This window comes from Spinacia oleracea, chromosome 5, assembly GCF_020520425.1.
Source record: "Spinacia oleracea cultivar Varoflay chromosome 5, BTI_SOV_V1, whole genome shotgun sequence".
Classification (NCBI taxonomy): Eukaryota; Viridiplantae; Streptophyta; class Magnoliopsida; order Caryophyllales; family Amaranthaceae; genus Spinacia; species Spinacia oleracea.
In genome coordinates, this window is record NC_079491.1 from 10,377,737 (window position 1) to 10,388,569 (window position 10,833).

Genomic DNA, 10,833 nt, shown 5'->3' on the forward strand with positions numbered 1-10,833 from the left:
TAATAATACGATTGAACTACTTTCGTATAAACTAATTAGGGTTAGTGGGTATTTATAATGCTAGTAAAAGAGTCTTACTAAAACTAAACTAGGTTTTATAAAAAAAAGTTATAATTATGCTATTTAATTTAGGAAAATATTCTTAATAGATAAATACTACTATAACCTTATTCTGCCTAAAAGTATATTTTATAAAATCATAAAATTTTGGGTATTACAATCTACCCTCCTTAAAAGAAGTTTCGTCCCGAAACTTAAAGTTAGAAATTTTTTTTTGACTATAGCTTCAAAAGCTTAAAAAAACAAAAAATATATATATACATAAAAAAGGTTTTATTCCAAATTTTACAATATAAAATATTAGGAATATTACATTATTAATATTTTTCAAACAAACCACAAATAATTGTGAGGATATACCATCAATGGCGGATCTTCCTAACAACTTGGGTCCCGGGGCGGAATATTCCGTAGTGTATTTTTAGTTCCACCATCCCCTAAACCCTTGAGTATAATTGTATGAATATCGTACTCTACTATATAGATTGCTTAATTTTTCTATTGTCATTGGACACCATAGCCGAATATATAAAATATGATCAGCTTGTAATTAATTATTTGCTTCTTTATTCATTAGATTATTTGATACCCAAATCAATTTATATATGGGCTAAGTTTATGAATTAAGTTACATATTATTTCAATTTGAGATTATTATATGTTAATGATTAGAAAATTTAATAATTGAATTGGAATTACATGAAAACTTGAATGAGGTCTCAAAAGGTGAAAAAAGAAAGTTCAGGTCCTGAAAGGTGAAAAAACGAAAAGGTTAGTCCTCAAACTTTTGATTTACTTTAACTTTTAACCCAAGGACCTAAACTTTTAATGTTCTCTAGTTAAATTTGGCCGGAAAAGGGAAATGAGGTCCCAAACGGTGAAAAAAAAAGGTATAGGTCCTAAACGGTGAAAAGTTCAAAAGATTAGACCCCATTTATTAGCTTAACTCAGGAAAAGGTGGAACAAAATTCTCAACTTTCAAAAATAAATCAGTGAAACTATAAAGGGAGTTAATAAATTTGCCTTTTTCCTAATTTCCAAATTGAATATTTCCAAAACTCATTAATTATTAAATAAACGGTTTTTTCATGAAATGCCCCCGAGGTTTTAAAAAACGCACCAAATACCCTCGCCTGTTTCGATTCACATAATATACCCCTATTTATCCGTACTGTTCATGACATGCACCTGTCAGCTAACGCCGTTAGTCTGCCGTTAGTGGTGTTTTACTTATTTGCCCTTAATTTTGGTTTAGCGCCATTGACTTCCTTCACTTTCACAGAAAGACCAAAAAAAAAAAAACCGTTCACATTTTTCTCTTTCTCTCTCCTCTCCCCTGTTCTTCTTCAAGCTCTAATCCTACTCAAACCCTAGAAATTCTGGGTAGATCTTCAATATTTTTGTGAATTTTGCTGCGCATCTTAAAGGCGAGTTCGTGGGTTGTGATTTTGCTTCAATCGCGACAAAAAAGGGAGAAACTTGAGGCGATTTCCAGCTGAGTTAGTGTTGAAGAGGAAACGGGAATTTTAAAGTTGGTTAGTCTACTTCCAGGTGATAATCTCTTCTCCTCTGTTTAATTTTGCTGGTAAACTTGTTTTTTTTTCACGAAATCGATTAGGGTTAGGGTTTGTGAAATTGTCAGTTTTTTTTTTAAATTGCGCAAATTTCTTGTTGGTTATTGGTCAATTGTGGTTGTTGGAATGAAAATTGATGTTAGTTTCATTATTTTTTCCCTTTAGGATGAGTGCTATTTGGTTGTTACTACGTTATGGGTCACATAGTTTTGATATTAGAGTGGGTGACATGGAAAAATATCGTTTGTTGAAGTTGTTTCTTGATATCTTTGAGAAATCAGTTAAGCAAGATGTTTTTTTGCCTAGTACCTTTAGCTTGTATGTTGAGGGTCCTTGTGGTAAGGTTGAATTGAATGATGATAAGACTTTAAGGCTTCTGTGGGGATGGAATTGGGGTAAAGACACTGCTGAAATTTGGGTTGAGGGAACAGATAAACCATGATTGGTGTTTAGGAATGCTGTTGCAACAATTGAGAATCATAGAAAGGAAAAAGAGAGACAACTTAAGGAGAGACAAGAGGAACTGTTGAGGGCTCAAAGAGAGGAGGAAGAGGTAATGAGGAAACAACAGGAAAGGGAGGACATTTTGAGGGAAATACAGGAACAAATGGAGTACACTGTGGCTATGGAGGTCCCTGTTGTTGATTGTGAGGACATGAAGGTTGAGTATGTGAGAGTCATTAGCAAAGATGATGCTGATGAGGTGTTTCCAGGTTGCTCTCAACCACAACAAACACAAGAATCCCCAAAGAAACAACCCACCCCACCCAAACACACAAATCATGTTGCTTCTAAGTCAAAAGGCAAGGATAAGCCTGCTTCTAAGAAACTAACCCCCAAAAGGAGATGTTTGAGGCAAATGTTGTTCTTGCCTATGGGATAGTAGACACTGAGAGTTGTGACAGTTGGACCTACTTCATGAGATGTTTGAGGCAAATGTTTGAGCAGGAGGGTTGCAACAGAGATGATTGGACCTTCATCAGTGATAGGATGAAGGTATGTGTACTGATCTGATATTTACTCTTTTCTGATCTTTACTTTTTCTTATGTTTATGTTTCTATATTAATGAACCTGTTTTTGTTGTTTGCTGATGTGTAGGGTGTTGAGTTGGCAGTTAGAGAAACTTTTCCTAGAGCAACTAGGAGAGTTTGCTGCCAACACCTATACATGAATTGTAAGAACAATGGCTTCAGTGGATCTGCATTCCACAAGCTCTTTTGGATAGCTGCTAATGCATACAATGAGTATGTGTTTAGTAAGGCCATGGAAAAGATCAGTGAGTACAATGAAAATGCCACTGCATACTTGAACAGCTGCATTGAGCAGTGGTCTAGGCATAAGTTTGACTCTACTGTTTGTTGTGATCACAACACAACAAACTTTGTGGAGTCATTCAATGCATGCACAAAGCCCTTCAGAGACATGCATGTCTTCTCATTATTGGAAGGTATAACTCTTCTAATCATATTCATGCATAATATTACCCCTGAACTTGTTGTTTGTTGTTTAATCATATTCATGCATAATATACCCCTGAACTTGTTGTTTGTTGTTTAATGTCTGGTGTACAGCAATCAGAAGTTGGTGTATGCAGAGGGTGGGGGCTAGATTTGACAAGGCAGTTGACATGGAGGAAGGTCAGCTCACTGCATATGCATTGAAAGAGTTAGAGGAGAGGACAGCTGAGTCCAGGTTATGTTATGCCACAGCATGTGGAGGGGGTGAATTTGAGGTTAGGGATGGACATGTCAACTTCCCAATTAGGCTTGCAACAAGAAGTTGTGCCTGTGGGAAGTGGCAGATCTGTGGAATCCCCTGCAAGCATGCACTGAGGGTCATATATGACCAAAGGATGAACCCCCATGATTTCATATCCCCATGGTTCAAGGCTGCTGCATACAAGCTAACCTATGCAGAACATATTCATCCTATGGAAGATCCATCTCAGTGGCCTGACTTTGGCCTTCCTTCCATTCAGCCTCCAACCATCAAAAGACCATCTGGCAGACCTGCTAAGAAGAGAAAGAGAGGGGCAAATGAACCAAAGAAAGGGAAGAGGAACACAAATGTGAAATGTGGAAAGTGTAGAGAGTTTGGTCACAACTCAAGAACATGCAAGAGTGGAGGAACAAGTGCCACTGGACCAAGCACTTCAAAGAGTGGTGCAGCAGGAGCAAGTACATCAAATGGGGGACCAAACACAAGGAAGAGGTCAAAGGCAGCTGGATAGTCACCTCAGTTGGCTATATTTTGTGAATTGTAGTGCACAAAGCTAAACTAACTTAGTCAAATCAGTTTAGTCAGAATCAGTTTAGTTAGAATCAGTTTTTGGAAACAGTTGTGCAGAGATCATTTTTTGGAAACAGTGAAATGCATAGAACACCTCTTTTTGTGCAGTTCAGTGGTGTTTGTCCACTTAAAGTTCAGTTTATGTAAAGCTTATTTGCTTGAACAAGTATTTATGGAACAAAGTCTCTTTATTTCATGAAATTTGTTACAACTTTACTTCATTGCTATCCAAATCAGAAATGCAAACATTAATACACCAATTTTTATTGCAAAATTGATTTGTTGTTTCTGTTGTTTGATCTTCTTCTTCAATAGCTTCAACTCTTCATGCATTCCCCTGCTCTGTTCTTGCATTCCCCAGCTTTGTTCTTGCATTCCCCTGTTTTCATCATCTCTGTTTCCCTTGCTCTGAACTTCATCACTTGTGTGCTCAAGAAAACCTTTGCACCATTTGAAATTATCACAAGGATCACACTTGTAGTAAAGCTTTTGCGGATTTTTTGCCGTTTCCGAGCTCCTAATTGCAAATCTTCTCCCGCAATAGCAATTTTTATTAGGAACTCTAATGTATGCTAAATTTGGGATGGAAGAAGATTCGGTTTTTGAATGAGAGCTCATGGCTAATTTGGAGAGGGGAAAGTATGCAAGTGAGGTGAACACTAGTAGCATTTATAGGCAGCAAGAACATAACGGCTATATTTTGCTTCCTAGGTTTAAAAACTAGCCGTTAAATTCAAATTCCTGCAATTTGGGTATCTAGTGCAACTTAATTTTAAAATAGGTGTATATTATGCATTAAGTTTATAAAAAGGGGTATACTGTGAATTATAAACACGACTTAACGGATGACTAACGGAAGGTCAGTTAAGGGGTATGCAAACTTGGAAAAAAATAGGGGTATATTATGTGAATCGAAACAGGCGAGGGTATTTGGTACGTTTTTTAAAACCTCAGGGGCATTTCATGAAAAAACCGTTAAATAAATAAATAAATTTAAACCCAACTTTTTCTTGCTTTACCAACGACTGTTTTTCCCATTCAAGGTTTCTCATGAATCTCAGAATCTCTCACAATTCACAAATGGGTTTTTGAAAATAATCTCTCACATTCTCACAATGACTTGTTGTTGCCGTCTGCTGTGCTCTACGCTGCTGTTGATTCCGCGGCACCGCCTGAACGGCTGGACCAGTGGACCGCCTGCCCCACCCCAGTTCCCCTGTCTGACTGCCTCCACTCAGCACGGCGGCTCCGACAGTCCCAGACCCACCGTTCTTCGTCGTCGCCATTCCAACTCGCCGGTTGCTTTTGGTGATTGCCTAATTGGTCCTCTTAATTTTCAATTAATTAATTTATATGGTTCAATTTTAATTAGGTTTTCTTTTTTGTAAATGAGATTTTGGGTGATTTTAATCATAAAATTAAAGTAATTGGTAGTCAGTATTAGAGTTATGATTTGGGTTTAAGATTAAAAATTGACTAGCAATTTACATTAGTGAAAATACTTACAATCTTAGAGAACTCAAATTTTGGTGATAAACAGTGGTTGGGCAATGTCGCCAATGTTGTTCTATAGAGGATGTCGATGATGATGACGATGATGATGATGATGGGGAATGCAACTTTATTTGTTACCAGAAGTTGAGGAGAGATGTTTTGTGCTTGTGTTTGATTCTATAATTTTAAGTCTATGAATCTATGAAATGTCATGGAAGTTTAATTGGAAGATGAGCAGTGAATTGGATGGTTTATCTGAAAAATGATTCTCTTAGAAATCAATTAGGAACCGAAACATATAAATCTGGTCAGTATCATTGTTAAGGTGTTAGTGATAGTGTATGATCGTTTGGATTATTGAGTGTTAGAATCTAAATATTTAAATTAATTGGTAGTCAGTATTAGAGATGGAGGAGGTGAAGGGTGGAGCTAATCGATGAGTAGGAGAGAGAGACATTCTTCATCAATAAGTAGTGTGCACCCAATTTTTTGAAATGTTTATGCATTTAGTCCTTCAAATTTTGTGTTAAGAAATTTATGCATTTAGCAACTCTCTTAACTTGTACAGAATGTCACAGAATTGATTCGGGGCTTACTCCGGCCACCTATCATAATTGATTTTTGGATGAAATTTTATCAGACTTATACATAGCCAGACTTTTCTCTTGTCTCGTGTTAGCCTGATCGATGAGCTTATCAAAAAGTAGTATTTCCTTTTTTCTTATCTAGTTGACACAATTATTTAGTTACATTTGCCAATATACATTTTTTATCGTTATTATCTTTAATTATGTGAAAGGAAAAATTATAAAAAGTGGATACTTTTAAAATATTTATCAAGACGAACTTAACAAGCTAGATCCCACACGACCATATTTTAACTTACGCATAAATAACAAAATTCGATCAAGGAATGATGTATAAATAGCGATAAAGTTGTCAAACTCTGTCAACTAAATAAGAACGGAAGAAGTTGGTCAAGCACCTCATTAAAACTAACGATCTAATGATTAATTAGGAAGTAAATGTGGTACATATTGACTGTATATATATACTTGGAAGAAAATGTACATATATTGCTAGGAACCAACATTACTCTCTACTACAAGATTTAAATCTTAACCGCCATCATCAATCATCTTGATAATCAACGTTAACCTCATTGGCATACTTTCTAGCCCTTTGAGGTCGTTCTTGCACCACTAAAATCGAGAACCCAAACTCCGGCGACACTAACATGTCACCTAAAGTCCCTAACTCCGGATAATCACACCACCGGTCTAAAAGCCCGAACAACGGAGTGCACCCGGGTTCATGATATCTACCAATTACAGCTAAATCAATCTCATCTTTCATGTTTACAACAAAACTAGTTGTTTCTCCACCATCGTTAACAATCACCTCTTCAAACGATACTCTTTCGTTATCTATACACCGAAGTTGGAAACTATTAATGGCGAAATTGTCCTCAAAGTTTTCATCACTTTGTGTACTCGATATCAACCTAATAACACTGAGCCTAATGCTTGGATTGTTTGCGAATATAGTTGTATATGCTAGAGCCTCTTGATCATCAACCCCACCTATGAAGAAAATAGCAACACGATACACATCGCTAAGGTTTGCCAAATTCTGATCTCCTCGATCAATTAGAACGCCTATGGAGCAAGGTGCGGTGTCTAACACCATCTTATTTACGTCCCTTATAGGTTGGGACGGATGTCGGAACCCTCTGAAATTATTATAATCCGTCCATTGTGCATGGAAAGGTAGGATGAGTAAACTCACGTTATTGTCAAGTGATACATTGCATATATCGTTGTGCATTGACGCGTACGAAGACACTGAAATATAGTGTTGTGGTCGAATAGCACCATTAGTCTTGTGTTCAAGGCCTACCAAAGCGTTTACTGTACGGTTGCACCGAGAGAGGTTAGATCGGTAAGCCGCCGAGGATTGGATCTCGTGGAGGGGCGCGACGATTGGGACTGAGACGCCGCCGGAGGTTATTGGAATGAGTTGAAGGGCAATGACGGGTATTGGTTTTTTTGCACTTCTAGGTTGGAACGCTTGGAGAAGGCGTAGAATTCCGGGCATATTTTCTTCCTTAAAAATACATGCTAATACTTGTAAAGTGCCTGTTTCTGATGATGTAATCACACCTTGTCTTATAATAGTTGAATATTGTGATGATGGTTTATATATGTATCTCACGAGGGGTAAGAAGGCTCCGGTGAAGAAAAGAATATGTAGTGACATTAATGTGAATTGTTCTCTGTTCATTACCTGCACTTTTATGCAAACATATATCACAATAATTAATTAAGTACATACTAGTGTATTAGACTGTAATATATATATATATATGTAAGAACAATATGAAACGGACTAAAACGGAAAGTGTAAAGATCTGTATCTTACCCCTAATTTTCGGTATTGTGCAATCCTGGTTATACTAATAAAGCCTTTGGAAGCCATGATGATTGAAAGAGCAAGAGCGGTCCTAAAATGAACTCCAAAAATCATGGAAGAAACAAGAGTCCCCAAGAATTTTCCAAATGCACCCATTATCAAAACAATCTCTAATATGTAAGACTTTGAGTTTAGAGCGTAGAAATCTGCTCTTAATCCATTCACGGCGCAAAAGATAGGGAATAAAACAGATGAAGTAATAGCATCTAATTTGTCGTGCAAAATCGAGGACAATGGTTCTTCAGGTAGGAAGAATCCAAACACGAAAACAGCTAGAAATTGATTCGCTTGTAAACCAAGCATAGCTAACAAAAGAGCAATCAAGAGAATAGCCAAGAAATGGGTGTCTTTAACACGACCTCCTTCAGGTGTATAACTAATAATATGAATTACTAATGGTCTACAAATTGCAAACATGACAACATAGGTTCCAGTAGCCAAAGTTGGTTTCCAATAGTCTCCGCCGTCTAGAGGCTCTATAACGCTGTTTAGCATGAAAGTACCTGAATATGCGACGATATCAGCGACCAAAGATATTGTACAAGCCAAACGACCGAGCTCAGAGTTGCTTATGCCAACTTCATTAACGTGGTTACATGTAACCATGTAGAAGGTTTTAGCATTAAGAAGAATCATTTTTTCTAATCCTGCAGTTGATGTTACGTTAAGGAGTCTTAATCCTGCACGACTAAATGTATACGAAACAGCAAAGCCAGAAGCAGCGATAATACTAGTTTCCATGTCTACTTTCTTCAATAAAGCCCCGGTGTTACTTTCCACGCCTAATTTGAATGTGTAAAATATGAACCCCAAATATGAGAAAGTTTTGAGCATGTAGTCAACCATTGGCGGGTATAATAACCGGAAGTTAAGTATATCCTTGTAGTAAAATAGTCCAATTACAAAACCACCCTGCATATATACAACAGAAGTAAGAAAAAAATAGCATGCTCGAAACGTAAATGAGGGCCTGTTTGGTATCGTTTTTTTGTTTTCAGGTATGTCATATTTTTAGTTTATGATTCAATCATAAATCATACTACCTCCGTTTTATAAAGATCTCTACGGTTACTTTTTGCACAAATATTAAGATAAAAGTAGAAAAAGTTGGTTGAATATATAAAATATGGATAGAGTAAGAGAAATGTGTAAAAATAGTGTGGGTGTAAGAAAAAATATGAATAAAGTAAGATGAAATGAGTGAAAATTGTAAATGTTGTGGGGTATAGGGATAACATAATAAATTTTCATGTCTAAAAATAGAATAAAGCAAAGTGTAAAGAAAATTATGAAACGGGCTAAAACTGTAAAGATCATTTTGAAAAGGAGGTAGTATGACTTTCGAAACCGGAAAAAAAAAAAAAAAAAAAAAAAAAAACTGGAAACTGAAAGCGATACTGAACGAGCTCAGAATTTTCGGTTTTGTTTTCCATGAACTATTCTATGAGTTTTCAGTTTATTCAGCAAAGAGATTTGGACTTACAAACATCTTCGTCATTATTGGTAAGCCAATAGGTCTAAGCAAGTACGATATCGTTGTAGATGTAAACACAACTATAGTGAGTAGCATTAACCATGTTGATGATTCCGAACCAAGAGGATAAGTCGGATCGGTCCATACGCCCAAGCTAGTTCCTAAAAGAATAGGTTGTTTTTGGCACATAATCTCGGTTTCGTTCCATGAAGTTTGGCTCCAATCATTTGAAGTGAATGCCATGTTTTTAAGATTGAATTTCTAACTTGTAGCTCTTCTTTTCCGCTTCATAAAAACATATTTTGCGAGAAGATGTGCTTGGAGAAAAAATTGTATCATAGGAAGATTCAATTTCGAAAGAGAAAAAGATAGAATTAGAACGAATTAAATTATATGGCATAATAAGAAACAATTCATGTAATTCATGTTTATCTAAGTTTCCTAAAGAAAGAATTTTCATGATTAGGATATTGGTTGTTATAATAAGCATCCATTATGTAATCTATATTTAGATTATTAACCATCTCTTCGATTTATGATATTTATCAACATTGCAAGAAGTTGTTAACTTTTTTGCTGGCTTACCTAGCTTGGTGTTATATGAGTTAAACCTACACAATATCTACAAATTAAAATGACACTAATTTGGTTATTTTCTGTTAAACACAAGCATAAACCACACCCCTCATGTACACCTACTACATGTACACCTAGTGTATAAAGCATCTTGTACACTATGTTTTTCTATTGGTTGAAATGACATTTTATTGTTTTTCATTCTAATTTTTTAGTGGGTTTGATGATGTGTCAACAAATAATTGTGGTGTACAAGAGAATCTTGTATACTAGGTGTACATGTAACATGTTCCTAAAAAGAAAGTTCAGCCTACAAGATCGTAGGAGGTGTTGTTTATGTGAAAGTTCAGCCTACATATACCCCTTAGGTATCAAATAGTAACATACCATGGACTGTGATTGGTTTAGAATTTTAAATTCCATGTGGAGTTGCTATTTTAGATTTAAATTTTAATCGCATGTGGGGTTGTTTATGTGAAAATAACCAATGAGAGCCTATGATCGATATGTTACTATTTGATAAATCAGCTTCCGTTAACATTTATGATTTACGTTTTACAATAACCTAGGAAAAAGAGAGAAAATAAATTAAATCAATGACCTTGTTTGTATGTGATTCGAGGATGTGAGGCGAGATTGGACTTTGATATGTGTTGCATTGAATAAACTAAGATCCGAATTACTCCACATTAACATTAAAGTTAAAATTTCACTTAAGAGAAAAGCGCGTTTTGTATCGTGCACGAGCACAACGTTATTGTGTCTTCTGTTTGTGACCTAATGACCTTTTGCATTTTCGCTAAAATAAAGCCAACACAAATTCTTATTTATAATGGGTGTACAATAAATATTGTACACCGGAGTAAAAGTTGACTCAAAATGCTTAAAAGTTA

At 35.9% G+C, this 10,833-nt stretch overlaps 2 protein-coding genes across 2 annotated transcripts; one reads left to right on the forward strand and one right to left on the reverse strand.

Annotated features, from left to right (window-relative positions):
- Nucleotides 1-1,800: 1,800 nt before the first annotated feature.
- On the forward strand, nt 1,801-3,865 carry LOC130461311 (uncharacterized). Its single transcript, XM_056829356.1, has 5 exons — nt 1,801-2,012; nt 2,088-2,337; nt 2,478-2,630; nt 2,734-3,082; nt 3,207-3,865. Exons 1-5 carry the CDS (start codon nt 1,801-1,803, stop codon nt 3,863-3,865), a joined length of 1,623 nt encoding a protein of 540 aa, XP_056685334.1.
- A 2,684-nt stretch (nt 3,866-6,549) lies between these two features.
- Nucleotides 6,550-9,388, reverse strand: LOC110798937 (cation/H(+) symporter 13-like). The gene is made up of 3 exons (XM_056829357.1): nt 9,374-9,388; nt 7,840-8,802; nt 6,550-7,704 (listed from the first exon to the last, which is right to left on the reverse strand). The coding sequence occupies exons 1-3, from the start codon at nt 9,386-9,388 to the stop codon at nt 6,550-6,552; spliced, it is 2,133 nt and encodes a 710-aa protein (XP_056685335.1).
- Nucleotides 9,389-10,833: the final 1,445 nt, after the last annotated feature.

Bases quoted from the DNA above. Each gene is read 5' to 3' on its own strand.
- LOC130461311 (XM_056829356.1), top strand. From the start codon at position 1,801: ATGAGTGCTATTTGGTTGTTACTACGTTATGGGTCACATAGTTTTGAT. The intron at 2,013-2,087 runs GTGGGGATGGAA...ATTGGTGTTTAG, and splicing joins GATAAGACTTTAAGGCTTCT to GAATGCTGTTGCAACAATTG. The intron at 2,631-2,733 runs GTATGTGTACTG...GCTGATGTGTAG, and splicing joins TCATCAGTGATAGGATGAAG to GGTGTTGAGTTGGCAGTTAG.
- LOC110798937 (XM_056829357.1), bottom strand. The intron at 7,705-7,839 runs GTAAGATACAGA...ATAAAAGTGCAG, and splicing joins CACAATACCGAAAATTAGGG to GTAATGAACAGAGAACAATT.